We start from the raw sequence: 23,395 nt of genomic DNA, 5'->3' as shown, positions 1-23,395 counted from the left end.
AGGAATGGGGTAGATAACCGAACACTGGTCACTTTTATGGCAGGGACAGAGAGGGGCTAAACCCTGTTAAAAGATCAAGAGGTCATACATTTCCCATCCTTGGGGCAAGGGAAACATTGCACATGCACAGAAAGGCTCTTTGGGGGTCAAAAAGGAGGGGGCGCCACCCCATAATATGTGATGCTAAGGCCGTCCCATAGGCCTCTGGGCTGGAATGCATCTTGGAAAAAAGTTGTGCAAGCATGTGGGGAGGGTCCTAGGGCAGGTCAGGTGTGGAAAAAGAAGCCAGATAATTGGCCAAAGGTAAACAAAGACCCGGAAGAGCTGCCCTATATAAGTGACTTAACCGCCCCCTTACTGCACTCCTCCTCATTAGGCGGGACGCCCACACCCTTTCTCTGCCCTGCTTCTGTCTTAACAAACAGTTTCTCTGTGTGCTCTCCCACTTGTTGTTCTGCTATGTCTCTAACAATAAACTTTGTGCCTGTTTTTACAGTCTTTGCCTCCGTGAGAAATGCGTCTTCACTGGGGGCAAGAGCCAGGGGGTGTGGGGTGGCTAGGATTCCTGGTTTTCATCCAGGCTACCCAGGTTCAATTCCTGGGCAGGGAATCAAGATCTCGCTTCATGCCACCACTCACTGCTGCCTCTGTGAGATCAGCAAGAAGATCATTTGGGGGATTGCTCTCAACATGAAGGATTCTTTAACAGACACACGTTTGTGAGACTGCTACTCGGCCATGCTTCTAACACGGTCACAGTTGTCCATGGGATGACTGGGACAGTTATTTTCATCCAAAATGACCAGAGGAAACAATCTTTTTCTTCCACAGTCTCTCTGAATGAACACGGGCAGCAGGAGGTGACAGGAGACCAGAGGGGCCCTCCAGCCCAAGAGGAGTGACAGCCATGGTCTTGGCGATTCAGCTGGTCACTGAAACGGATTCCAGAGTCCTCAGAGGGAAATCAGTCCCTAGGAGGGGTATGCTCTCCTCCTTCTACTTCTGGACACCCGAGAGGGTAGGATTCCAGAGAGGAGTCTTGGGGTGGGCTGCAGGGACTCACCTGGGGTAGTAGAACTGGTCTGTGCAGCTGCAAGAAAGAGGAAACATGATCAGCCTCAGCACCCAGTATGTACTGCAACAAATCCATCAGGTTCCTGAGAGAGAGATGCTGAGTGCCTGGCCCCTACCCTCCAGGGCGTGAGAAGGGCAGCCTGGGAGATGTCCAGGAGAGCTGAGTAGCAAACCTCAAACTCATCTATCAATCAGTCTCCACAATAAAAAAGGTTTTTGCGGAATTTGTTGTTACAACTTGTATTCACCCTTCTCTGCCCTGGTGGTCCACTAAGGAAGGTGCTACACCAGACCCAAGAAATTCAGGGACCAAGGTACATGGGTGATGCCTTCAGGGAAACTGCCCATCTTTCAGGGAAGTTCATTCAGTGTGAGAGGAGCTCAGCACGAAGACCCCTTTTCTGGAGAAGACCACACTAAAAAAGAAGCTCAATGACTTGGAAGCCAAGCTGAGCAGATGACAGTGGCGGCCTCGTGGTGCCCACAGTTGTGGGAGTTCCAACAGCTGTGGGAACTCCTCTACAGGCAGCCAGACCGAGGGGTCTAGGCAGCCCTACATCAGCCTCACAGCTTTTATGGGCCCACGGAGGCAGCAAGACTGAGGGGTCCAGTTCGAAGTTCAAATCACATGTGTGATCTGGCAGGCCCGACCGTAGGTGATGACGAGGCTGTGCCCGGCAGGCCACACAGGGGCCACTGCCCTGCACACGGCAGACCCGGTGCCCAGACAGTGCATCCCGGTTCCCTGGAGGGGCTACCGTCCAGGGCTCAGCAACCAAACCCTGGGCCACCTGCAATGCTAGGCCATGACCTCCATTCACAGACCTCCTGACAGAACTAGCCTCTTTTGCCTCTGGCTTGCACTGTGGCATGGAGAAAATGGCTTCAAGTCACTTTCAGTTTGGTTCTTTGTTCTAATTCACCAGCTACATGCCTGGCAGCTTGTCAGAAAGCTCACACTAATTCTTAGCAGAGAGACAGGGTGATTTAAGGAAGCGAGTAACGTAAACATGCTTTAAAAGGGATTCAGAATGTCAGAAGGAAACGGCACCCCCAGAGAGGGACACGCAGCTTATTTGAGACCAACCTGAGCAGACGACACTGGCGTCCTCGCTGTGTCCACAGTTGTGTGTGTTCCAGCCACGGTGAGGGCAGCTCCACAGGTAGCTCTCGTGCCCCGAGCAGCCCACGTCGTCCAGGACGATGGGCCCTGAGCCCTGACCGTACCGGGCATTTCCTGGGGCCGACGTGGCCCAGCCACAGCCCAGCTGCCTGCAGACCACGTTGGCGTCGTTGGTGTCCCAGCTGTCGTCACACACGGTGCCCCAGGAGCCTCGGTACAGGACCTCCACCCGGCCCTGACACCTGTCACCTCCATTCACCAGCCTCAGGGCCAAACCTGATTCAGTTCCTGGAAGGAGACGGGAAAATGCACTCTCCTGTGTCTTCCGGAGGAAGAGGTCCGGAGGACTCAACGAGATGCAGAATCCTTCCAGGGAAAGACTTCTGAGATCAAGCTAATGTTTTCCTTCCGGAGGACCTGACTGAGCCTGGCCATCATCGTTTATCCTCACGGGGCTGTTTGATAGAACCCTTGGCTGTGGACTGAGCGACGCATGTTCTCTGATGGGTTCCCCACAAGGCCCAGCAATTCAGTGGCTGATCCCAGCCTTGGGATGGAGGTGGGAAGAGGGGAAGCCCACAGCCTGAATCCCCAGGGACCACTGGGATGAACTTGAGCCCCTGCAGCAGGAGACCACCAGAGACAGCTTCCCAGACCCCGCCAAGCAGCCACCTACAGATGTTCACTCCCACATGGGAACCCACTCCATCAGGCCCAAGTGTATTCTGAAGACTACTTTTCACTGAGCACTCACTCATGGCATTTTCAAACCCCAAACTTAAGCTGACTCTTCAACAAGCCATGCACCCACTGAAAATCATCAGAGCACATGGACATGATTAGGGAGAAGGCATCTCTTGGTAGCAGGCTGTTCAGAGTCCTTCCAGGGCTTGTCCGCTGAAGAGCTACAAAAAAACCAGACTCTCTCGCCTCCTGGGCTGTAGACCTGTGGCTGACAACTGCCCCTTGGCAGGAAGCAAGCTGACAGTGAAGTCCATAAACATAAGACAATAGAGGTAAGAAAAGTGCAGGGGAAAAGCTCTACTGGAACTTCTGGATCCAGCTCTACCTGAAGACCGACCACCTCTTAGCTATGGAAGTCACTGCGGCCCCCTCTCCCACCCCCAACTCAAGAGAGTGTGAGTTGGGATCCTATCACTTGGCAACAAAAGCATTCTCAGTCATGTATGCCACAACTGGGAGGTGAAGGTTCTCCATAACTGCGGCACGCGAAAGGAACCCTCCACATTAGATGAGGTGGTGAGCTCAGAGGCTCCAACCAAGAGTCAGGAACTGCACCCAGGCCTGATGACTGGAGCGTTACGGCAGGATCCAAGTGATGCTTACCATAGGCAGGAGTTGCGGAAGTCCACCAACCTGAAGGGAAGACACAGCAGGATTAGAAAGAAGGTGTCTAGAGTCAAGGTCGGTCTAGTGCCCTGTCACTCACATCAGGGAAAGGAGGGTCTGAGAATCTCCACTGCCTGGGGGAGGAAGAGGCCTTTGCTGAAGGCTTGCGGTGAGCCAGATCATGCCCTCAAATGTCCTCGGCATGGCGATGAGGCGCCACACTCCACAAGAGCAATGAGCTCGCTCTGCTGACTGAGTGCTCTCTGGGGAAAGTATCCCTTTTGGACTCCGCGGGGGTGGGGGACCTGAAACAGCCCTGTTCTCCCCGCACACATAACTCTCGGTCTAGACAATGCTTTCGAGCAGAAATGAGCCCAGGACAGGCCTCCCTGTCACCCAAAGCTCTGGGGAGACACTGTGTAGCCACAATGTCCTGAAATCTCTGAGCCAGACCCGAGGATCCTTGCGCTATGGCTCCTCTGGAAGCGTCTGCTCGCTCTAGGGTGACCAGGGCAGGTGCTGAGAGGTGGAAAACGTCCACTCGCCCCACCTGGGGCTCCTGGCTGGAGTCTGTGGCGGTGAGTGGGGAGGGAGGGGACACCCCGGAGTCAAGAGGCAGCAGGACTCACCTGGCCGGAGCGTGGACTGGGGCCTGTCACCTGGGAGAGAGAGAAGGCAGATCAGACACCTTGCACAGAAGGGGCACGACACGGGCAAAGGGGGACGACGCTGAGCAGGTGAGACGCTCGGTCCATGCCTGTGCCCTGCCACGCAGGGTGGGACCTCTGCCATCCTCACCCCCCAAAAATGCTCCTCCTGACAGGTCCAGGCAGCCCAGCATCCCTTATTTCCAATGTCAAGGTGATTAGCTCTGTGTCTACATGACCGAGTAGACCTAAACCAGTCATCAGCCTCACAGCTTTTATGGGCCCACTGAGGCAGCAAGACTGAGGGGTCCAGTTCGAAGTTCAAATCCCGTGTGAGATCTGCCAGGCCCGACCGTAGGTGATGACAAGGCTGTGCCCGGCAGGCCACCCAGGGGCCACTGCCCTGCACACGGCAGACCCGGTGCCCAGACAGTGCATCCCGGTTCCCTGGAGGGGCTAACGTCCAGGGCTCAGCAACCAAACCCTGGGCCACCTGCAATGCTAGGCCATGACCTCCATTCACAGACCTCCTGACAGAACTAGCCTCTTTTGCCTCTGGTTTGCACTGTGGCATGGAGAAAATGGCTTCAAGTCACTTTCAGTTTGGTTCCTTGTTCTAATTCACCAGCTAAATGCCTGGCAGCTTGTCAGAAAGCTCATACTAATTCTTAGCAGAGAGACAAGGTGATTTAAGGAAGCGAGTAATGTAAACATGCTTTAAAAGGGATTCAGAATGTCAGAAGCAAACGACAGCCCCAGAGAGGGACACGCAGCTTATTTGAGACCAACCTGAGCAGACGACACTGGCGTCCTCGCTGTGTGCACAGTTGTGTGTGTTCCAGCCACGGTGAGGGCAGCTCCACAGGTAGCTCTCGTGCCCCGAGCAGCCCACGTCGTCCAGGACGATGGGCCCTGAGCCCTGACCGTACCGGGCATTTCCTGGGGCCGATGTGGCCCGGCCACAGCCCAGCTGCCTGCAGACCACGTTGGCGTCGTTGGTGTCCCAGCTGTCGTCACACACGGTGCCCCAGGAGCCTCGGTACAGGACCTCCACCCGGCCCTGACACCTGTCACCTCCATTCACCAGCCTCAGGGCCAAACCTGATTCAGTTCCTGGAAGGAGACGGGAAAATGCACTCTCCTGTGTCTTCCGAAGGAAGAGGTCCGGAGGACTCAACGAGATTCAGAATCCTTCCAGGGAAAGACTTCTGAGATCAAGCTAATGTTTTCCTTCCGGAGGATCTGACTGAGCCTGGCCATCATCATTCATCCTCACGGGGCTGTTTGATAGAACCCTTGGCTGTGGAGTGAGCGACGCATGTTCTCTGATGGGTTCCCCACAAGGCCCAGCAATTCAGTGGCTGATCCCAGCCTTGTGATGGAGGTGGGAAGAGGGGAAGCCCACAGCCTGAATCCCCAGGGACCATTGGGATGAACTTGAGCCCCTGCAGCAGGAGACCACCAGAGACAGCTTCCCAGACCCCGCCAAGCAGCCACCTACAGATGTTCACTCCCACATGGGAACCCACTCCATCAGGCCCAAGTGTATTCTGAAGACTACTTTTCACTGAGCACTCACTCATGGCATTTTCAAACCCCAAACTTAAGCTGACTCTTGAACAAGCCATGCACCCACTGAAAACCATCAGAGCACATGGACATGATTAGGGAGAAGGCATCTATTGGTAGCAGGCTGTTCAGAGTCCTTCCAGGGCTTGTCCGCTGAAGAGCTACAAAAAAACCAGACTCTCTCGCCTCCTGGGCTGTAGACCTGTGGCTGACAACTGCCCCTTGGCAGGAAGAAAGCTGACAGCGAAGTCCATAAACATAAGAAAATAGAGGTAAGAAAAGTGCAGGGGAAAAGCTCTACTGGAACTTCTGGATCCAGCCCTACCTGAAGACGGACCACCTCTTAGCTATGGAAGTCATTTCGGCCGCCACTACCACCCCCAACTCAAGGGAGTGTGAGTTGGGATCCTATCACTTGGCAACAAAAGCATTCTGAGTCATGTATGCCACAACTGGGAGGTGAAGGTTCTCCATAACTCTGGCACGCGAAAGGAACCCTCCACGTTAGATGAGGTGGTGAGCTCAGAGGCTCCAACCAAGAGTCAGGAACTGCACCCAGGCCTGATGACTGGAGCGTTACGGCAGGATCCAAGTGATGCTTACCATTGGTAGGAGTTGCAGAAGTCCACCAACCTGAAGGGAAGACACAGCAGGATTAGAAAGAAGGTGTCTAGAGTCAAGGTCGGTCTAGTGCCCGGTCACTCACATCGGGGAAAGGAGGGTCTGAGAATCTCCACTGCCTGGGGGTGGAAGAGGCCTTTTCTGAGAGCTTGCCGTGAGCCAGATCATGCCCTCAAATGTCCACGGCATGGCGATGAGGCGCCACACTCCACAAGAGCAATGAGCTCGCTCTGCTGACTGAGTGCTCTCTGGGGAAAGTATCCCTTTTGGACTCCGCGGGGGTGGGGGACCTGAAACAGCCCTGTTCTCCCCGCACACATAACTCTCGGTCTAGACAATGCTTTCGAGCAGAAATGAGCCCAGGACAGGCCTCCCTGTCACCCAAAGCTCTGGGGAGACACTGTGTAGCCACAATGTCCTGAAATCTCTGAGCCAGACCCGAGGATCCTTGTGCTATGGCTCCTCTGGAAGCGTCTGCTCGCTCTAGGGTGACCAGGGCAGGTGCTGAGAGGTGGAAAACGTCCACTCGCCCCACCTGGGGCTCCTGGCTGGAGTCTGTGGCGGTGAGTGGGGAGGGAGGGGACACCCCGGAGTCAAGAGGCAGCAGGACTCACCTGGCCGGAGCGTGGACTGGGGCCTGTCACCTGGGAGAGAGAGAAGGCAGATCAGACACCTTGCACAGAAGGGGCACGACACGGGCAAAGGGGGACGACGCTGAGCAGGTGAGACGCTCGGTCCATGCCTGTGCCCTGCCACGCAGGGTGGGACCTCTGCCATCCTCACCCCCCAAAAATGCTCCTCCTGACAGGTCCAGGCAGCCCAGCATCCCTTATTTCCAATGTCAAGGTGATTAGCTCTGTGTCTACATGACCGAGTAGACCTAAACCAGTCATCAGCCTCACAGCTTTTATGGGCCCACTGAGGCAGCAAGACTGAGGGGTCCAGTTCGAAGTTCAAATCCCGTGTGAGATCTGCCAGGCCCGACCGTAGGTGATGACAAGGCTGTGCCCGGCAGGCCACCCAGGGGCCACTGCCCTGCACACGGCAGACCCGGTGCCCAGACAGTGCATCCCGGTTCCCTGGAGGGGCTAACGTCCAGGGCTCAGCAACCAAACCCTGGGCCACCTGCAATGCTAGGCCATGACCTCCATTCACAGACCTCCTGACAGAACTAGCCTCTTTTGCCTCTGGTTTGCACTGTGGCATGGAGAAAATGGCTTCAAGTCACTTTCAGTTTGGTTCCTTGTTCTAATTCACCAGCTAAATGCCTGGCAGCTTGTCAGAAAGCTCATACTAATTCTTAGCAGAGAGACAAGGTGATTTAAGGAAGCGAGTAATGTAAACATGCTTTAAAAGGGATTCAGAATGTCAGAAGCAAACGACAGCCCCAGAGAGGGACACGCAGCTTATTTGAGACCAACCTGAGCAGACGACACTGGCGTCCTCGCTGTGTGCACAGTTGTGTGTGTTCCAGCCACGGTGAGGGCAGCTCCACAGGTAGCTCTCGTGCCCCGAGCAGCCCACGTCGTCCAGGACGATGGGCCCTGAGCCCTGACCGTACCGGGCATTTCCTGGGGCCGATGTGGCCCGGCCACAGCCCAGCTGCCTGCAGACCACGTTGGCGTCGTTGGTGTCCCAGCTGTCGTCACACACGGTGCCCCAGGAGCCTCGGTACAGGACCTCCACCCGGCCCTGACACCTGTCACCTCCATTCACCAGCCTCAGGGCCAAACCTGATTCAGTTCCTGGAAGGAGATGGGAAAATGCACTCTCCTGTGTCTTCCGAAGGAAGAGGTCCGGAGGACTCAACGAGATTCAGAATCCTTCCAGGGAAAGACTTCTGAGATCAAGCTAATGTTTTCCTTCCGGAGGATCTGACTGAGCCTGGCCATCATCATTCATCCTCACGGGGCTGTTTGATAGAACCCTTGGCTGTGGAGTGAGCGACGCATGTTCTCTGATGGGTTCCCCACAAGGCCCAGCAATTCAGTGGCTGATCCCAGCCTTGTGATGGAGGTGGGAAGAGGGGAAGCCCACAGCCTGAATCCCCAGAGACCACTGGGATGAACTTGAGCCCTTGTAGCTTCCCAGACCCTGCCAAGCAGCCACCTACAGATGTTCACTCCCACATGGGAACCCACTCCATCAGGCTCAAGTGCATTCTGAAGACTACTTTTCGCTGAGAACTCACTCATGTCATTTTCAAACCCCAAACATAACCTGACTCTTGAACAAGCCATGCACCGCAGAAAATCATCAGATCACATGGACATGATTAGGGAGAAGGCATCTATTGGTAGCAGGCTGTTCAGAGTCCTTCCAGGGCTTGTCCACTGAAGAGCTACAAAAAAACCAGACTGTCTCCCCTCCTGGGATGTAGACCTGTGGCTGACAACTGCCCCTTGGCAGGAAGAAAGCTGACAGCGAAGTCCATAAATATAAGACAACAGAGGTAAGAAAAGTGCAGGGGAAAAGCTCTACTGGAACTTCTGGATCCAGCCCTACCTGAAGACGGACCACCTCTTAGCTATGGAAGTCATTTCGGCCGCCACTACCACCCCCAACTCAAGGGAGTGTGAGTTGGGATCCTATCACTTGGCAACAAAAGCATTCTGAGTCATGTATGCCACAACTGGGAGGTGAAGGTTCTCCATAACTCTGGCACGCGAAAGGAACCCTCCACATTAGATGAGGTGGTGAGCTCAGAGGCTCCAACCAAGAGTCAGGAAGTGCACCCAGGCCTGATGACTGGAGCGTTACGGCAGGATCCAAGTGATGCTTACCATTGGTAGGAGTTGCGGAAGTCCACCAACCTGAAGGGAAGACACAGCAGGATTAGAAAGAAGGTGTCTAGAGTCAAGGTCGGTCTAGTGCCCGGTCACTCACATCGGGGAAAGGAGGGTCTGAGAATCTCCACTGCCTGGGGGAGGAAGAGGCTTTTTCTGAGAGCTTGCCGTGAGCCAGATCATGCCCTCAAATGTCCACGGCATGGCGATGAGGCGCCACACTCCACAAGAGCAATGAGCTCGCTCTCCTGACTGAGTGCTCTCTGGGGAAAGTATCCCTTTTGGACTCCGCGGGGGGTGGGGGACCTGAAACAGCCCTTTTCTCCGCGCACACATAACTCTCGGTCTAGACAATGCTTTCGAGCAGAAATGAGCCCAGGACAGGCCTCCCTGTCACCCAAAGCTCTGGGGAGACACTGTGTAGCCACAATGTCCTGAAATTGCTGAGCCAGACCCGAGGATCCTTGCGCTATGGCTCCTCTGGAAGCGTCTGCTCGCTCTAGGGTGACCAGGGCAGGTACTGAGAGGTGGAAAACGTCCACTCGCCCCACCTGGGGCTCCTGGTTGTAGTCTGTGGCGGTGAGTGGGGAGGGAGGGGACATCCCAGAGTCAAGAGGCAGCAGGACTCACCTGGCAGGAGCGTGGACTGGGGCCTGTCACCTGGGAGAGAGAGAAGGCAGATCAGACACCTTGCACAGAAGGGGCACGACACGGGCAAAGGGGGACGACGCTGAGCAGGTGAGATGCTCGGTCCATGCCTGTGCCCTGCCACGCAGGGTGGGACCTCTGCCATCCTCACCCCCCAAAAATGCTCCTCCTCACAGGTCCAGGCAGCCCAGCATCCCTTATTTCCAATGTCAAGGTGATTAGCTCTGTGTCTAGATAAGCAAGTGGACCCAAACCAGTCATCAGCCTCACAGCTTTTATGGGCCCACTGAGGCAGCAAGACTGAGGGGTCCAGTTCGAAGTTCAAATCACGTGTGAGATCTGCCAGGCCAGACCGTAGGTGATGACAAGGCTGTGCCCAGCAGGACACCCAGGGGCCACTGCCCTGCACACGGCAGACCTGGTGCCCAGACAGTGCATCCCGGTTCCCTGGAGGGGCTACCGTCCAGGGCTCAGGAACCAAACCCTGGGCCACCTGCAATGCTAGGCCATGACCTCCATTCACAGACTTCCTGACAGAACTAGCCTCTTTTGCCTCTGGCTTGCACTGTGGCATGGAGAAAATGGCTTCAAGTCACTTTCAGTTTGGTTCTTTGTTCTAATTCACCAGCTACATGCCTGGCAGCTTGTCAGAAAGCTCACACTAATTCTTAGCAGAGAGACAGGGTGATTTAAGGAAGCGAGTAATGTAAACATGCTTTAAAAGGGATTCAGAATGTCAGAAGGAAACGGCACCCCCAGAGAGGGACACGCAGCTTATTTGAGACCAACCTGAGCAGACGACACTGGCGTCCTCGCTGTGTCCACAGTTGTGTGTGTTCCAGCCACGGTGAGGGCAGCTCCACAGGTAGCTCTCGTGCCCCGAGCAGCCCACGTCGTCCAGGACGATGGGCCCTGAGCCCTGACCGTACCGGGCATTTCCTGGGGCCGACGTGGCCCAGCCACAGCCCAGCTGCCTGCAGACCACGTTGGCGTCGTTGGTGTCCCAGCTGTCGTCACACACGGTGCCCCAGGAGCCTCGGTACAGGACCTCCACCCGGCCCTGACACCTGTCACCTCCATTCACCAGCCTCAGGGCCAAACCTGATTCAGTTCCTGGAAGGAGACGGGAAAATGCACTCTCCTGTGTCCTCCGGAGGAAGAGGTCCGGAGGACTCAACGAGATGCAGAATCCTTCCAGGGAAAGACTTCTGAGATCAAGCTAATGTTTTCCTTCCGGAGGACCTGACTGAGCCTGGCCATCATCGTTTATCCTCACGGGGCTGTTTGATAGAACCCTTGGCTGTGGACTGAGCGACGCATGTTCTCTGATGGGTTCCCCACAAGGCCCAGCAATTCAGTGGCTGATCCCAGCCTTGGGATGGAGGTGGGAAGAGGGGAAGCCCACAGCCTGAATCCCCAGGGACCATTGGGATGAACTTGAGCCCCTGCAGCAGGAGACCACCAGAGACAGCTTCCCAGACCCCGCCAAGCAGCCACCTACAGATGTTCACTCCCACATGGGAACCCACTCCATCAGGCCCAAGTGTATTCTGAAGACTACTTTTCACTGAGCACTCACTCATGGCATTTTCAAACCCCAAACTTAAGCTGACTCTTGAACAAGCCATGCACCCACTGAAAACCATCAGAGCACATGGACATGATTAGGGAGAAGGCATCTATTGGTAGCAGGCTGTTCAGAGTCCTTCCAGGGCTTGTCCGCTGAAGAGCTACAAAAAAACCAGACTCTCTCGCCTCCTGGGCTGTAGACCTGTGGCTGACAACTGCCCCTTGGCAGGAAGAAAGCTGACAGCGAAGTCCATAAACATAAGAAAATAGAGGTAAGAAAAGTGCAGGGGAAAAGCTCTACTGGAACTTCTGGATCCAGCCCTACCTGAAGACGGACCACCTCTTAGCTATGGAAGTCATTTCGGCCGCCACTACCACCCCCAACTCAAGGGAGTGTGAGTTGGGATCCTATCACTTGGCAACAAAAGCATTCTGAGTCATGTATGCCACAACTGGGAGGTGAAGGTTCTCCATAACTCTGGCACGCGAAAGGAACCCTCCACATTAGATGAGGTGGTGAGCTCAGAGGCTCCAACCAAGAGTCAGGAACTGCACCCAGGCCTGATGACTGGAGCGTTACGGCAGGATCCAAGTGATGCTTACCATTGGTAGGAGTTGCAGAAGTCCACCAACCTGAAGGGAAGACACAGCAGGATTAGAAAGAAGGTGTCTAGAGTCAAGGTCGGTCTAGTGCCCGGTCACTCACATCGGGGAAAGGAGGGTCTGAGAATCTCCACTGCCTGGGGGTGGAAGAGGCCTTTTCTGAGAGCTTGCCGTGAGCCAGATCATGCCCTCAAATGTCCACGGCATGGCGATGAGGCGCCACACTCCACAAGAGCAATGAGCTCGCTCTGCTGACTGAGTGCTCTCTGGGGAAAGTATCCCTTTTGGACTCCGCGGGGGTGGGGGACCTGAAACAGCCCTGTTCTCCCCGCACACATAACTCTCGGTCTAGACAATGCTTTCGAGCAGAAATGAGCCCAGGACAGGCCTCCCTGTCACCCAAAGCTCTGGGGAGACACTGTGTAGCCACAATGTCCTGAAATCGCTGAGCCAGACCCGAGGATCCTTGCGCTATGGCTCCTCTGGAAGCGTCTGCTCGCTCTAGGGTGACCAGGGCAGGTGCTGAGAGGTGGAAAACGTCCACTCGCCCCACCTGGGGCTCCTGGCTGGAGTCTGTGGCGGTGAGTGGGGAGGGAGGGGACACCCCGGAGTCAAGAGGCAGCAGGACTCACCTGGCAGGAGCGTGGACTGGGGCCTGTCACCTGGGAGAGAGAGAAGGCAGATCAGACACCTTGCACAGAAGGGGCACGACACGGGCAAAGGGGGACGACGCTGAGCAGGTGAGACGCTCGGTCCACGCCTGTGCCATGCCACGTAGGGTGGGACCTCTGCCATCCTCACCCCCCAAAAATGCTCCTCCTGACAGGTCCAGGCAGCCCAGCATCCCTTATTTCCAATGTCAAGGTGATTAGCTCTGTGTCTAGATAAGCAAGTGGACCCAAACCAGTCATCAGCCTCACAGCTTTTATGGGCCCACTGAGGCAGCAAGACTGAGGGGTCCAGTTCGAAGTTCAAATCACGTGTGAGATCTGCCAGGCCAGACCGTAGGTGATGACAAGGCTGTGCCCAGCAGGACACCCAGGGGCCACTGCCCTGCACACGGCAGACCTGGTGCCCAGACAGTGCATCCCGGTTCCCTGGAGGGGCTACCGTCCAGGGCTCAGGAACCAAACCCTGGGCCACCTGCAATGCTAGGCCATGACCTCCATTCACAGACTTCCTGACAGAACTAGCCTCTTTTGCCTCTGGCTTGCACTGTGGCATGGAGAAAATGGCTTCAAGTCACTTTCAGTTTGGTTCTTTGTTCTAATTCACCAGCTACATGCCTGGCAGCTTGTCAGAAAGCTCACACTAATTCTTAGCAGAGAGACAGGGTGATTTAAGGAAGCGAGTAATGTAAACATGCTTTAAAAGGGATTCAGAATGTCAGAAGGAAACGGCACCCCCAGAGAGGGACACGCAGCTTATTTGAGACCAACCTGAGCAGACGACACTGGCGTCCTCGCTGTGTCCACAGTTGTGTGTGTTCCAGCCACGGTGAGGGCAGCTCCACAGGTAGCTCTCGTGCCCCGAGCAGCCCACGTCGTCCAGGACGATGGGCCCTGAGCCCTGACCGTACCGGGCATTTCCTGGGGCCGACGTGGCCCAGCCACAGCCCAGCTGCCTGCAGACCACGTTGGCGTCGTTGGTGTCCCAGCTGTCGTCACACACGGTGCCCCAGGAGCCTCGGTACAGGACCTCCACCCGGCCCTGACACCTGTCACCTCCATTCACCAGCCTCAGGGCCAAACCTGATTCAGTTCCTGGAAGGAGACGGGAAAATGCACTCTCCTGTGTCCTCCGGAGGAAGAGGTCCGGAGGACTCAACGAGATGCAGAATCCTTCCAGGGAAAGACTTCTGAGATCAAGCTAATGTTTTCCTTCCGGAGGACCTGACTGAGCCTGGCCATCATCGTTTATCCTCACGGGGCTGTTTGATAGAACCCTTGGCTGTGGACTGAGCGACGCATGTTCTCTGATGGGTTCCCCACAAGGCCCAGCAATTCAGTGGCTGATCCCAGCCTTGGGATGGAGGTGGGAAGAGGGGAAGCCCACAGCCTGAATCCCCAGGGACCATTGGGATGAACTTGAGCCCCTGCAGCAGGAGACCACCAGAGACAGCTTCCCAGACCCCGCCAAGCAGCCACCTACAGATGTTCACTCCCACATGGGAACCCACTCCATCAGGCCCAAGTGTATTCTGAAGACTACTTTTCACTGAGCACTCACTCATGGCATTTTCAAACCCCAAACTTAAGCTGACTCTTGAACAAGCCATGCACCCACTGAAAACCATCAGAGCACATGGACATGATTAGGGAGAAGGCATCTATTGGTAGCAGGCTGTTCAGAGTCCTTCCAGGGCTTGTCCGCTGAAGAGCTACAAAAAAACCAGACTCTCTCGCCTCCTGGGCTGTAGACCTGTGGCTGACAACTGCCCCTTGGCAGGAAGAAAGCTGACAGCGAAGTCCATAAACATAAGAAAATAGAGGTAAGAAAAGTGCAGGGGAAAAGCTCTACTGGAACTTCTGGATCCAGCCCTACCTGAAGACGGACCACCTCTTAGCTATGGAAGTCATTTCGGCCGCCACTACCACCCCCAACTCAAGGGAGTGTGAGTTGGGATCCTATCACTTGGCAACAAAAGCATTCTGAGTCATGTATGCCACAACTGGGAGGTGAAGGTTCTCCATAACTCTGGCACGCGAAAGGAACCCTCCACATTAGATGAGGTGGTGAGCTCAGAGGCTCCAACCAAGAGTCAGGAACTGCACCCAGGCCTGATGACTGGAGCGTTACGGCAGGATCCAAGTGATGCTTACCATTGGTAGGAGTTGCAGAAGTCCACCAACCTGAAGGGAAGACACAGCAGGATTAGAAAGAAGGTGTCTAGAGTCAAGGTCGGTCTAGTGCCCGGTCACTCACATCGGGGAAAGGAGGGTCTGAGAATCTCCACTGCCTGGGGGTGGAAGAGGCCTTTTCTGAGAGCTTGCCGTGAGCCAGATCATGCCCTCAAATGTCCACGGCATGGCGATGAGGCGCCACACTCCACAAGAGCAATGAGCTCGCTCTGCTGACTGAGTGCTCTCTGGGGAAAGTATCCCTTTTGGACTCCGCGGGGGTGGGGGACCTGAAACAGCCCTGTTCTCCCCGCACACATAACTCTCGGTCTAGACAATGCTTTCGAGCAGAAATGAGCCCAGGACAGGCCTCCCTGTCACCCAAAGCTCTGGGGAGACACTGTGTAGCCACAATGTCCTGAAATCGCTGAGCCAGACCCGAGGATCCTTGCGCTATGGCTCCTCTGGAAGCGTCTGCTCGCTCTAGGGTGACCAGGGCAGGTGCTGAGAGGTGGAAAACGTCCACTCGCCCCACCTGGGGCTCCTGGCTGGAGTCTGTGGCGGTGAGTGGGGAGGGAGGGGACACCCCGGAGTCAAGAGGCAGCAGGACTCACCTGGCAGGAGCGTGGACTGGGGCCTGTCACCTGGGAGAGAGAGAAGGCAGATTAGACACCTTGCACAGAAGGGGCACGACACGGGCAAAGGGGGACGACGCTGAGCAGGTGAGACGCTCGGTCCACGCCTGTGCCATGCCACGTAGGGTGGGACCTCTGCCATCCTCACCCCCCAAAAATGCTCCTCCTCACAGGTCCAGGCAGCCCAGCATCCCTTATTTCCAATGTCAAGGTGATTAGCTCTGTGTCTAGATAAGCAAGTGGACCCAAACCAGTCATCAGCCTCACAGCTTTTATGGGCCCACTGAGGCAGCAAGACAGGGGTCCAGTTCGAAGTTCAAATCCCATGTGTGATCTGTCAGGCCCGACCATAGGTGATGACAAGGCTGTGTCCGGCAGGACACCCAGGGGCCACTGCCCTGCACACGGCCGACCCGGTGCCCAGACAGTGCATCCCGGTTCCCTGGAGGGGCTACTGTCCAGGGCTCAGGAACCAAACCCTGGGCCACCTGCAATGCTAGGCCATGACCTCCATTCACAGACCTCCTGACAGAACTAGCCTCTTTTGCCTCTGGCTTGCACTGTGGCATGGAGAAAATGGCTTCAAGTCACTTTCAGTTTGGTTCTTTGTTCTAATTCACCAGCTACATGCCCGGCAGCTTGTCAGACAGCTCATACTAATTCTTAGCAGAGAGACAAGGTGATTTAAGGAAGCTAGAAATGTAAACATGCTTAGAAGTGATTCAGAATGTCAGAAGGAAACGGCACCCCCAGAGAGGGACACCCAGCTTATTTGAGACCAACCTGAGCAGACGACACTGGCGTCCTCGCTGTGTCCACAGTTGTGTGTGTTCCAGGGGTTGTGTGGGCAGCTCCACAGGTAGCTCTCGTGCCCCGAGCAACCCACGTCGTCCAGGACGATGGGCCCTGAGCCCTGACCGTACCGGGCATTTCCTGGGGCTGACGTGGCCCAGCCACAGCCCAGCTGCCTGCAGACCACGTTGGCGTCGTTGGTGTCCCAGCTGTCGTCACACACGGTGCCCCAGGAGCCTCGGTACAGGACCTCCACCCGGCCCTGACACCTGTCACCTCCATTCACCAGCCTCAGGGCCAAACCTGATTCAGTTCCTGGAAGGAGACGGGAAAATGCACTCTCCTGTGTCTTCCGGAGGAAGAGGTCCGGAGGACTCAACGAGATGCAGAATCCTTCCAGGGAAAGACTTCTGAGATCAAGCTAATGTTTTCCTTCCAGAGGACCTGACTGAGCCTGGCCATCATCGTTTATCCTCACGGGGCTGTTTGATAGAACCCTTGGCTGTGGACTGAGCGACGCATGTTCTCTGATGGGTTCCCCACAAGGCCCAGCAATTCAGTGTCTGATCCCAGCCTTGGGGTGGAGGTGGGAAGAGGGGAAGCCCGCAGTCTGAATCCCCAGGGACCACTGGGATGAACTTGAGCCCCTGCAGCAGGAGACCACCAGAGACAGCTTCCCAGACCCCGCCAAGGGGCCACCTTCAGATGTTCACTCCCACATGGGAACCCACTCCATCAGGCCCAAGTGTATTCTGAAGACTACTTTTCCGCTGAGCACTCACTCATGTCATTTTCAAACCCCAAACTTCAGCTGACTCTTGAATACGCCATGCACCCACTGAAAATCATCAGAGCACATGGACATGATTAGGGAGAAGGCATCTGTTGGTAGGAGGCGGATCAGAGTCCTTCTAGGGCTTGTCCACTGAAGAGCTACAAGAAAACCAGACTCTCTCCCCTCCTGGGCTTAGACCTGTGGCTGACAACTGCCCCTTGGCAGGAAGAAAGCTGAGAGCGAAGTCCATAAACATAAGAAAATAGAAGTAAGAAAAGTGCAGGGGAAAAGCTCTACTGGAACTTCTGGATCCAGCACTACATGAAGACGGACCACCTCTTAGCTATGGAAGTCATTGCGGCCCCCTCTCCCACCCCCAACTCAAGAGAGTGTGAGTTGGGATCCTATCACTTGGCAACAAAAGCATTCTCAGTCATGTATGCCACAACTGGGAGGTGAAGGTTCTCCATAACTGCGGCACGCGAAAGGAACCCTCCACATTAGATGAGGTGGTGAGCTCAGAGGCTCCAACCAAGAGTCAGGAACTGCACCCAGGCCTGATGACTGGAGCGTTACGGCAGGATCCAAGTGATGCTTACCATTGGTAGGAGTTGCGGAAGTCCACCAACCTGAAGGGAAGACACAGCAGGATTAGAAAGAAGGTGTCTAGAGTCAAGATCGGTCTAGTGCCCTGTCACTCACATCAGGGAAAGGAGGGTCTGAGAATCTCCATTGCCTGGGGGAGGAAGAGGCCTTTGCTGAGAGCTTGCCGTGAGCCGGATCATGCCCTCAAATGTCCTCGGCATGGCGATGAGGCGCCACACTCCACAAGAGCAATGAGCTCGCTCTCCTGACTGAGTGCTCTCTGGGGAAAGTATCCCTTTTGGACTCCGCGGGGGGTGGGGGACCTGAAACAGCCCTGTTCTCCCCGCACACATAACTCTCGGTCTAGACAATGCTTTCGAGCAGAAATGAGCCCAGGACAGGCCTCCCTGTCACCCAAAGCTCTGGGGAGACACTGTGTAGCCACAATGTCCTGAAATCGCAGAGCCAGACCCGAGGATCCTTGTGCTATGGCTCCTCTGGAAGCGTCTGCTCGCTCTAGGGTGACCAGGGCAGGTGCTGAGAGGTGGAAAACGTCCACTCGCCCCACCTGGGGCTCCTGGCTGGAGTCTGTGGCGGTGAGTGGGGAGGGAGGGGACACCCCGGAGTCAAGAGGCAGCAGGACTCACCTGGCAGGAGCGTGGACTGGGGCCTGTCACCTGGGAGAGAGAGAAGGCAGATCAGACACCTTGCACAGAAGGGGCACGACACGGGCAAAGGGGGACGACGCTGAGCAGGTGAGATGCTCGGTCCATGCCTGTGCCCTGCCACGCAGGGTGGGACCTCTGCCATCCTCACCCCCCAAAAATGCTCCTCCTGACAGGTCCAGGCAGCCCAGCATCCCTTATTTCCAAAGTCAAGGTGATTAGCTCTGTGTCTACATGACCGAGTGGACCCAAACCAGTCATCAGCCTCACAGCTTTTATGGGCCCACTGAGGCAGCAAGACAGGGGTCCAGTTCGAAGTTCAAATCCCGTGTGAGATCTGCCAGGTCCGACCGTAGGTGATGACAAGGCTGTGCCCAGCAGGACACCCAGGGGCCACTGCCCTGCACACGGCAGACCCGGTGCCCAGACAGTGCATCCCGGTTCCCTGGAGGGGCTACCGTCCAGGGCTCAGCAACCAAACCCTGGGCCACCTGCAATGCTAGGCCATGACCTCCATTCACAGACCTCCTGACAGAACTAGCCTCTTTTGCCTCTGGCTTGCACTGTGGCATGGAGAAAATGGTTTCAAGTCACTTTCAGTTTGGTTCTTTGTTCTAATTCACCAGCTACATGCCTGGCAGCTTGTCAGAAAGCTCATACTAATTCTTTGCAGAGAGACAAAGTGATTTAAGGAAGCAAGAAATGTAAACATGCTTTAAAAGAGATTCAGAATATCAGAAGGAAACGACACCCCCAGAGAGGGACACCCAGCTTATTTGAGACCAACCTGAGCAGACGACACTGGCGTCCTCGCTGTGTCCACAGTTGTGTGTGTTCCAGGGGTTGTGAGGGCAGCTCCACAGGTAGCTCTCGTGCCCCGAGCAACCCACGTCGTCTAGGACGATGGGCCCTGAGCCCTGACCGTACCGGGCATTTCCTGGGGCTGACGTGGCCCAGCCACAGCCCAGCTGCCTGCAGACCACGTTGGCGTCATTGGTGTCCCAGCTGTCGTCACACACGGTGCCCCAGGAGCCTTGGTACAGGACCTCCACCCGGCCCTGACACCTGTCACCTCCATTCACCAGCCTCAGGGCCAAACCTGATTCAGTTCCTGGAAGGAGACGGGAAAATGCACTCTCCTGTGTCTTCCGGAGGAAGAGGTCCGGAGGACTCAACGAGATGCAGAATCCTTCCAGGGAAAGACTTCTGAGATCAAGCTAATGTTTTCCTTCCAGAGGACCTGACTGAGCCTGGCCATCATCGTTTATCCTCACGGGGCTGTTTGATAGAACCCTTGGCTGTGGACTGAGCGACGCATGTTCTCTGATGGGTTCCCCACAAGGCCCAGCAATTCAGTGGCTGATCCCAGCCTTGGGATGGAGGTGGGAAGAGGGGAAGCCCACAGCCTGAATCCCCAGGGACCACTGGGATGAACTTGAGCCCCTGCAGCAGGAGACCACCAGAGACAGCTTCCCAGACCCCGCCAAGCAGCCACCTACAGATGTTCACTCCCACATGGGAACCCACTCCATCAGGCCCAAGTGTATTCTGAAGACTACTTTTCACTGAGCACTCACTCATGGCATTTTCAAACCCCAAACTTAAGCTGACTCTTGAACAAGCCATGCACCCACTGAAAACCATCAGAGCACATGGACATGATTAGGGAGAAGGCATCTATTGGTAGCAGGCTGTTCAGAGTCCTTCCAGGGCTTGTCCGCTGAAGAGCTACAAAAAAACCAGACTCTCTCGCCTCCTGGGCTGTAGACCTGTGGCTGACAACTGCCCCTTGGCAGGAAGCAAGCTGACAGTGAAGTCCATAAACATAAGACAATAGAGGTAAGAAAAGTGCAGGGGAAAAGCTCTACTGGAACTTCTGGATCCAGCTCTACCTGAAGACCGACCACCTCTTAGCTATGGAAGTCACTGCGGCCCCCTCTCCCACCCCCAACTCAAGAGAGTGTGAGTTGGGATCCTATCACTTGGCAACAAAAGCATTCTCAGTCATGTATGCCACAACTGGGAGGTGAAGGTTCTCCATAACTCCGGCACGCGAAAGGAACCCTCCACATTAGATGAGGTGGTGAGCTCAGAGGCTCCAACCAAGAGTCAGGAACTGCACCCAGGCCTGATGACTGGAGCGTTACGGCAGGATCCAAGTGATGCTTACCATAGGCAGGAGTTGCGGAAGTCCACCAATCTGAAGGGAAGACACAGCAGGATTAGAAAGAAGGTGTCTAGAGTCAAGGTCGGTCTAGTGCCCTGTCACTCACATCAGGGAAAGGAGGGTCTGAGAATCTCCACTGCCTGGGGGAGGAAGAGGCCTTTGCTGAAGGCTTGCGGTGAGCCAGTTCATGCCCTCAAATGTCCTCGGCATGGCGATGAGGCGCCACACTCCACAAGAGCAATGAGCTCGCTCTGCTGACTGAGTGCTCTCTGGGGAAAGTATCCCTTTTGGACTCCGCGGGGGTGGGGGACCTGAAACAGCCCTGTTCTCCCCGCACACATAACTCTCGGTCTAGACAATGCTTTCGAGCAGAAATGAGCCCAGGACAGGCCTCCCTGTCACCCAAAGCTCTGGGGAGACACTGTGTAGCCACAATGTCCTGAAATCGCAGAGCCAGACCCGAGGATCCTTGTGCTATGGCTCCTCTGGAAGCGTCTGCTCGCTCTAGGGTGACCAGGGCAGGTGCTGAGAGGTGGAAAACGTCCACTCGCCCCACCTGGGGCTCCTGGCTGGAGTCTGTGGCGGTGAGTGGGGAGGGAGGGGACACCCCGGAGTCAAGAGGCAGCAGGACTCACCTGGCAGGAGCGTGGACTGGGGCCTGTCACCTGGGAGAGAGAGAAGGCAGATCAGACACCTTGCACAGAAGGGGCACGACACGGGCAAAGGGGGACGACGCTGAGCAGGTGAGATGCTCGGTCCATGCCTGTGCCCTGCCACGCAGGGTGGGACCTCTGCCATCCTCACCCCCCAAAAATGCTCCTCCTGACAGGTCCAGGCAGCCCAGCATCCCTTATTTCCAATGTCAAGGTGATTAGCTCTGTGTTTACATGACCGAGTGGACCCAAATCAGTCATCAGCCTCACAGCTTTTATGGGCCCACTGAGGCAGCAAGACAGGGGTCCAGTTCGAAGTTCAAATCCCATGTGTGATCTGTCAGGCCCGACCATAGGTGATGACAAGGCTGTGTCCGGCAGGCCACACAGGGGCCACTGCCCTGCACACGGCAGACCTGGTGCCCAGACAGTGCATCCCGGTTCCCTGGAGGGGCTACCGTCCAGGGCTCAGGAACCAAACCCTGGGCCACCTGCAATGCTAGGCCATGACCTCCATTCACAGACCTCCTGACAGAACTAGCCTCTTTTGCCTCTGGCTTGCACTGTGGCATGGAGAAAATGGCTTCAAGTCACTTTCAGTTTGGTTCTTTGTTCTAATTCACCAGCTACATGCCTGGCAGCTTGTCAGAAAGCTCACACTAATTCTTAGCAGAGAGACAGGGTGATTTAAGGAAGCGAGTAATGTAAACATGCTTTAAAAGGGATTCAGAATGTCAGAAGGAAACGGCACCCCCAGAGAGGGACACGCAGCTTATTTGAGACCAACCTGAGCAGACGACACTGGCGTCCTCGCTGTGTCCACAGTTGTGTGTGTTCCAGCCACGGTGAGGGCAGCTCCACAGGTAGCTCTCGTGCCCCGAGCAGCCCACGTCGTCCAGGACGATGGGCCCTGAGCCCTGACCGTACCGGGCATTTCCTGGGGCCGACGTGGCCCAGCCACAGCCCAGCTGCTTGCAGACCACGTTGGCGTCGTTGGTGTCCCAGCTGTCGTCACACACGGTGCCCCAGGAGCCTCGGTACAGGACCTCCACCCGGCCCTGACACCTGTCACCTCCATTCACCAGCCTCAGGGCCAAACCTGATTCCGTTCCTGGAAGGAGACGGGAAAATGCACTCTCCTGTGTCTTCCGGAGGAAGAGGTCCGGAGGACTCAACGAGATTCAGAATCCTTCCAGGGAAAGACTTCTGAGATCAAGCTAATGTTTTCCTTCCAGAGGACCTGACTGAGCCTGGCCATCATCATTTATCCTCACGGGGCTGTTTGATAGAACCCTTGGCTGTGGACTGAGCGACGCATGTTCTCTGATGGGTTCCCCACAAGGCCCAGCAATTCAGTGGCTGATCCCAGCCTTGGGGTGGAGGTGGGAAGAGGGGAAGCCCGCAGCCTGAATCCCCAGGGACCACTGGGATGAACTTGAGCCCCTGCAGCAGGAGACCACCAGAGACAGCTTCCCAGACCCCACCAAGGGGCCACCTACAGATGTTCACTCCCACATGGGAACCCACTCCATCAGGCCCAAGTGTATTCTGAAGACTACTTTTCCGCTGAGCACTCACTCATGTCATTTTCAAACCCCAAATTTCAGCTGACTCTTGAACAAGCCATGCACCCACTGAAAATCATCAGAGCACATGGACATGATTAGGGAGAAGGCATCTGTTGGTAGGAGGCGGATCAGAGTCCTTCTAGGGCTTGTCCACTGAAGAGCTACAAAAAAACCAGACTCTCTCCCCTCCTGGGCTTAGACCTGTGGCTGACAACTGCCCCTTGGCAGGAAGAAAGCTGAGAGCGAAGTCCATAAACATAAGAAAATAGAAGTAAGAAAAGTGCAGGGGAAAAGCTCTACTGGAACTTCTGGATCCAGCACTACCTGAAGACCGACCACCTCTTAGCTATGGAAGTCACTGCGGCCCCCTCTCCCACCCCCAACTCAAGAGAGTGTGAGTTGGGATTCTATCACTTGGCAACAAAAGCATTCTCAGTCATGTATGCCACAACTGGGAGGTGAAGGTTCTCCATAACTGCGGCACGCGAAAGGAACCCTCCACATTAGATGAGGTGGTGAGCTCAGAGGCTCCAACCAAGAGTCAGGAACTGCACCCAGGCCTGATGACTGGAGCGTTACGGCAGGATCCAAGTGATGCTTACCATAGGCAGGTGTTGCGGAAGTCCACCAACCTGAAGGGAAGACACAGCAGGATTAGAAAGAAGGTGTCTAGAGTCAAGATCGGTCTAGTGCCCTGTCACTCACATCAGGGAAAGGAGGGTCTG

At 55.6% G+C, this 23,395-nt stretch overlaps 1 protein-coding gene across 1 annotated transcript in view; it reads right to left on the bottom strand.

Annotated features, from left to right (window-relative positions):
* The window catches only part of LOC309635536 (scavenger receptor cysteine-rich domain-containing protein DMBT1-like), a 77,108-nt gene that overhangs the window by 19,646 nt on the left and 34,067 nt on the right, over positions 1–23,395 (bottom strand). Inside the window, exons 22-45 of the mRNA XM_082406923.1 lie at positions 23,273–23,302; positions 21,890–22,213; positions 21,085–21,114; positions 20,453–20,482; positions 19,070–19,393; positions 18,265–18,294; positions 17,632–17,661; positions 16,249–16,572; positions 15,445–15,474; positions 14,813–14,842; positions 13,430–13,753; positions 12,623–12,652; positions 11,991–12,020; positions 10,608–10,931; positions 9,801–9,830; positions 9,168–9,197; positions 7,806–8,129; positions 6,999–7,028; positions 6,367–6,396; positions 4,984–5,307; positions 4,177–4,206; positions 3,545–3,574; positions 2,162–2,485; positions 1,064–1,090 (exon numbers count right to left, since the gene is read on the bottom strand). Of these exons, the coding sequence (XP_082263049.1) occupies positions 1,064–1,090; positions 2,162–2,485; positions 3,545–3,574; positions 4,177–4,206; positions 4,984–5,307; positions 6,367–6,396; positions 6,999–7,028; positions 7,806–8,129; positions 9,168–9,197; positions 9,801–9,830; positions 10,608–10,931; positions 11,991–12,020; positions 12,623–12,652; positions 13,430–13,753; positions 14,813–14,842; positions 15,445–15,474; positions 16,249–16,572; positions 17,632–17,661; positions 18,265–18,294; positions 19,070–19,393; positions 20,453–20,482; positions 21,085–21,114; positions 21,890–22,213; positions 23,273–23,302 (3,069 nt within the window). The remainder of the gene's footprint in view (positions 1–1,063; positions 1,091–2,161; positions 2,486–3,544; positions 3,575–4,176; positions 4,207–4,983; positions 5,308–6,366; positions 6,397–6,998; positions 7,029–7,805; positions 8,130–9,167; positions 9,198–9,800; positions 9,831–10,607; positions 10,932–11,990; positions 12,021–12,622; positions 12,653–13,429; positions 13,754–14,812; positions 14,843–15,444; positions 15,475–16,248; positions 16,573–17,631; positions 17,662–18,264; positions 18,295–19,069; positions 19,394–20,452; positions 20,483–21,084; positions 21,115–21,889; positions 22,214–23,272; positions 23,303–23,395) is intronic.

Source organism: Balaenoptera borealis (genome assembly GCF_965194805.1).
Source record: "Balaenoptera borealis genome assembly, chromosome: 10".
Lineage (NCBI taxonomy): Eukaryota > Metazoa > Chordata > Mammalia > Artiodactyla > Balaenopteridae > Balaenoptera > Balaenoptera borealis.
The sequence above is the reverse complement of the archived record's forward strand: the minus strand, read 5'-3'. Positions and strand labels throughout refer to the sequence as shown.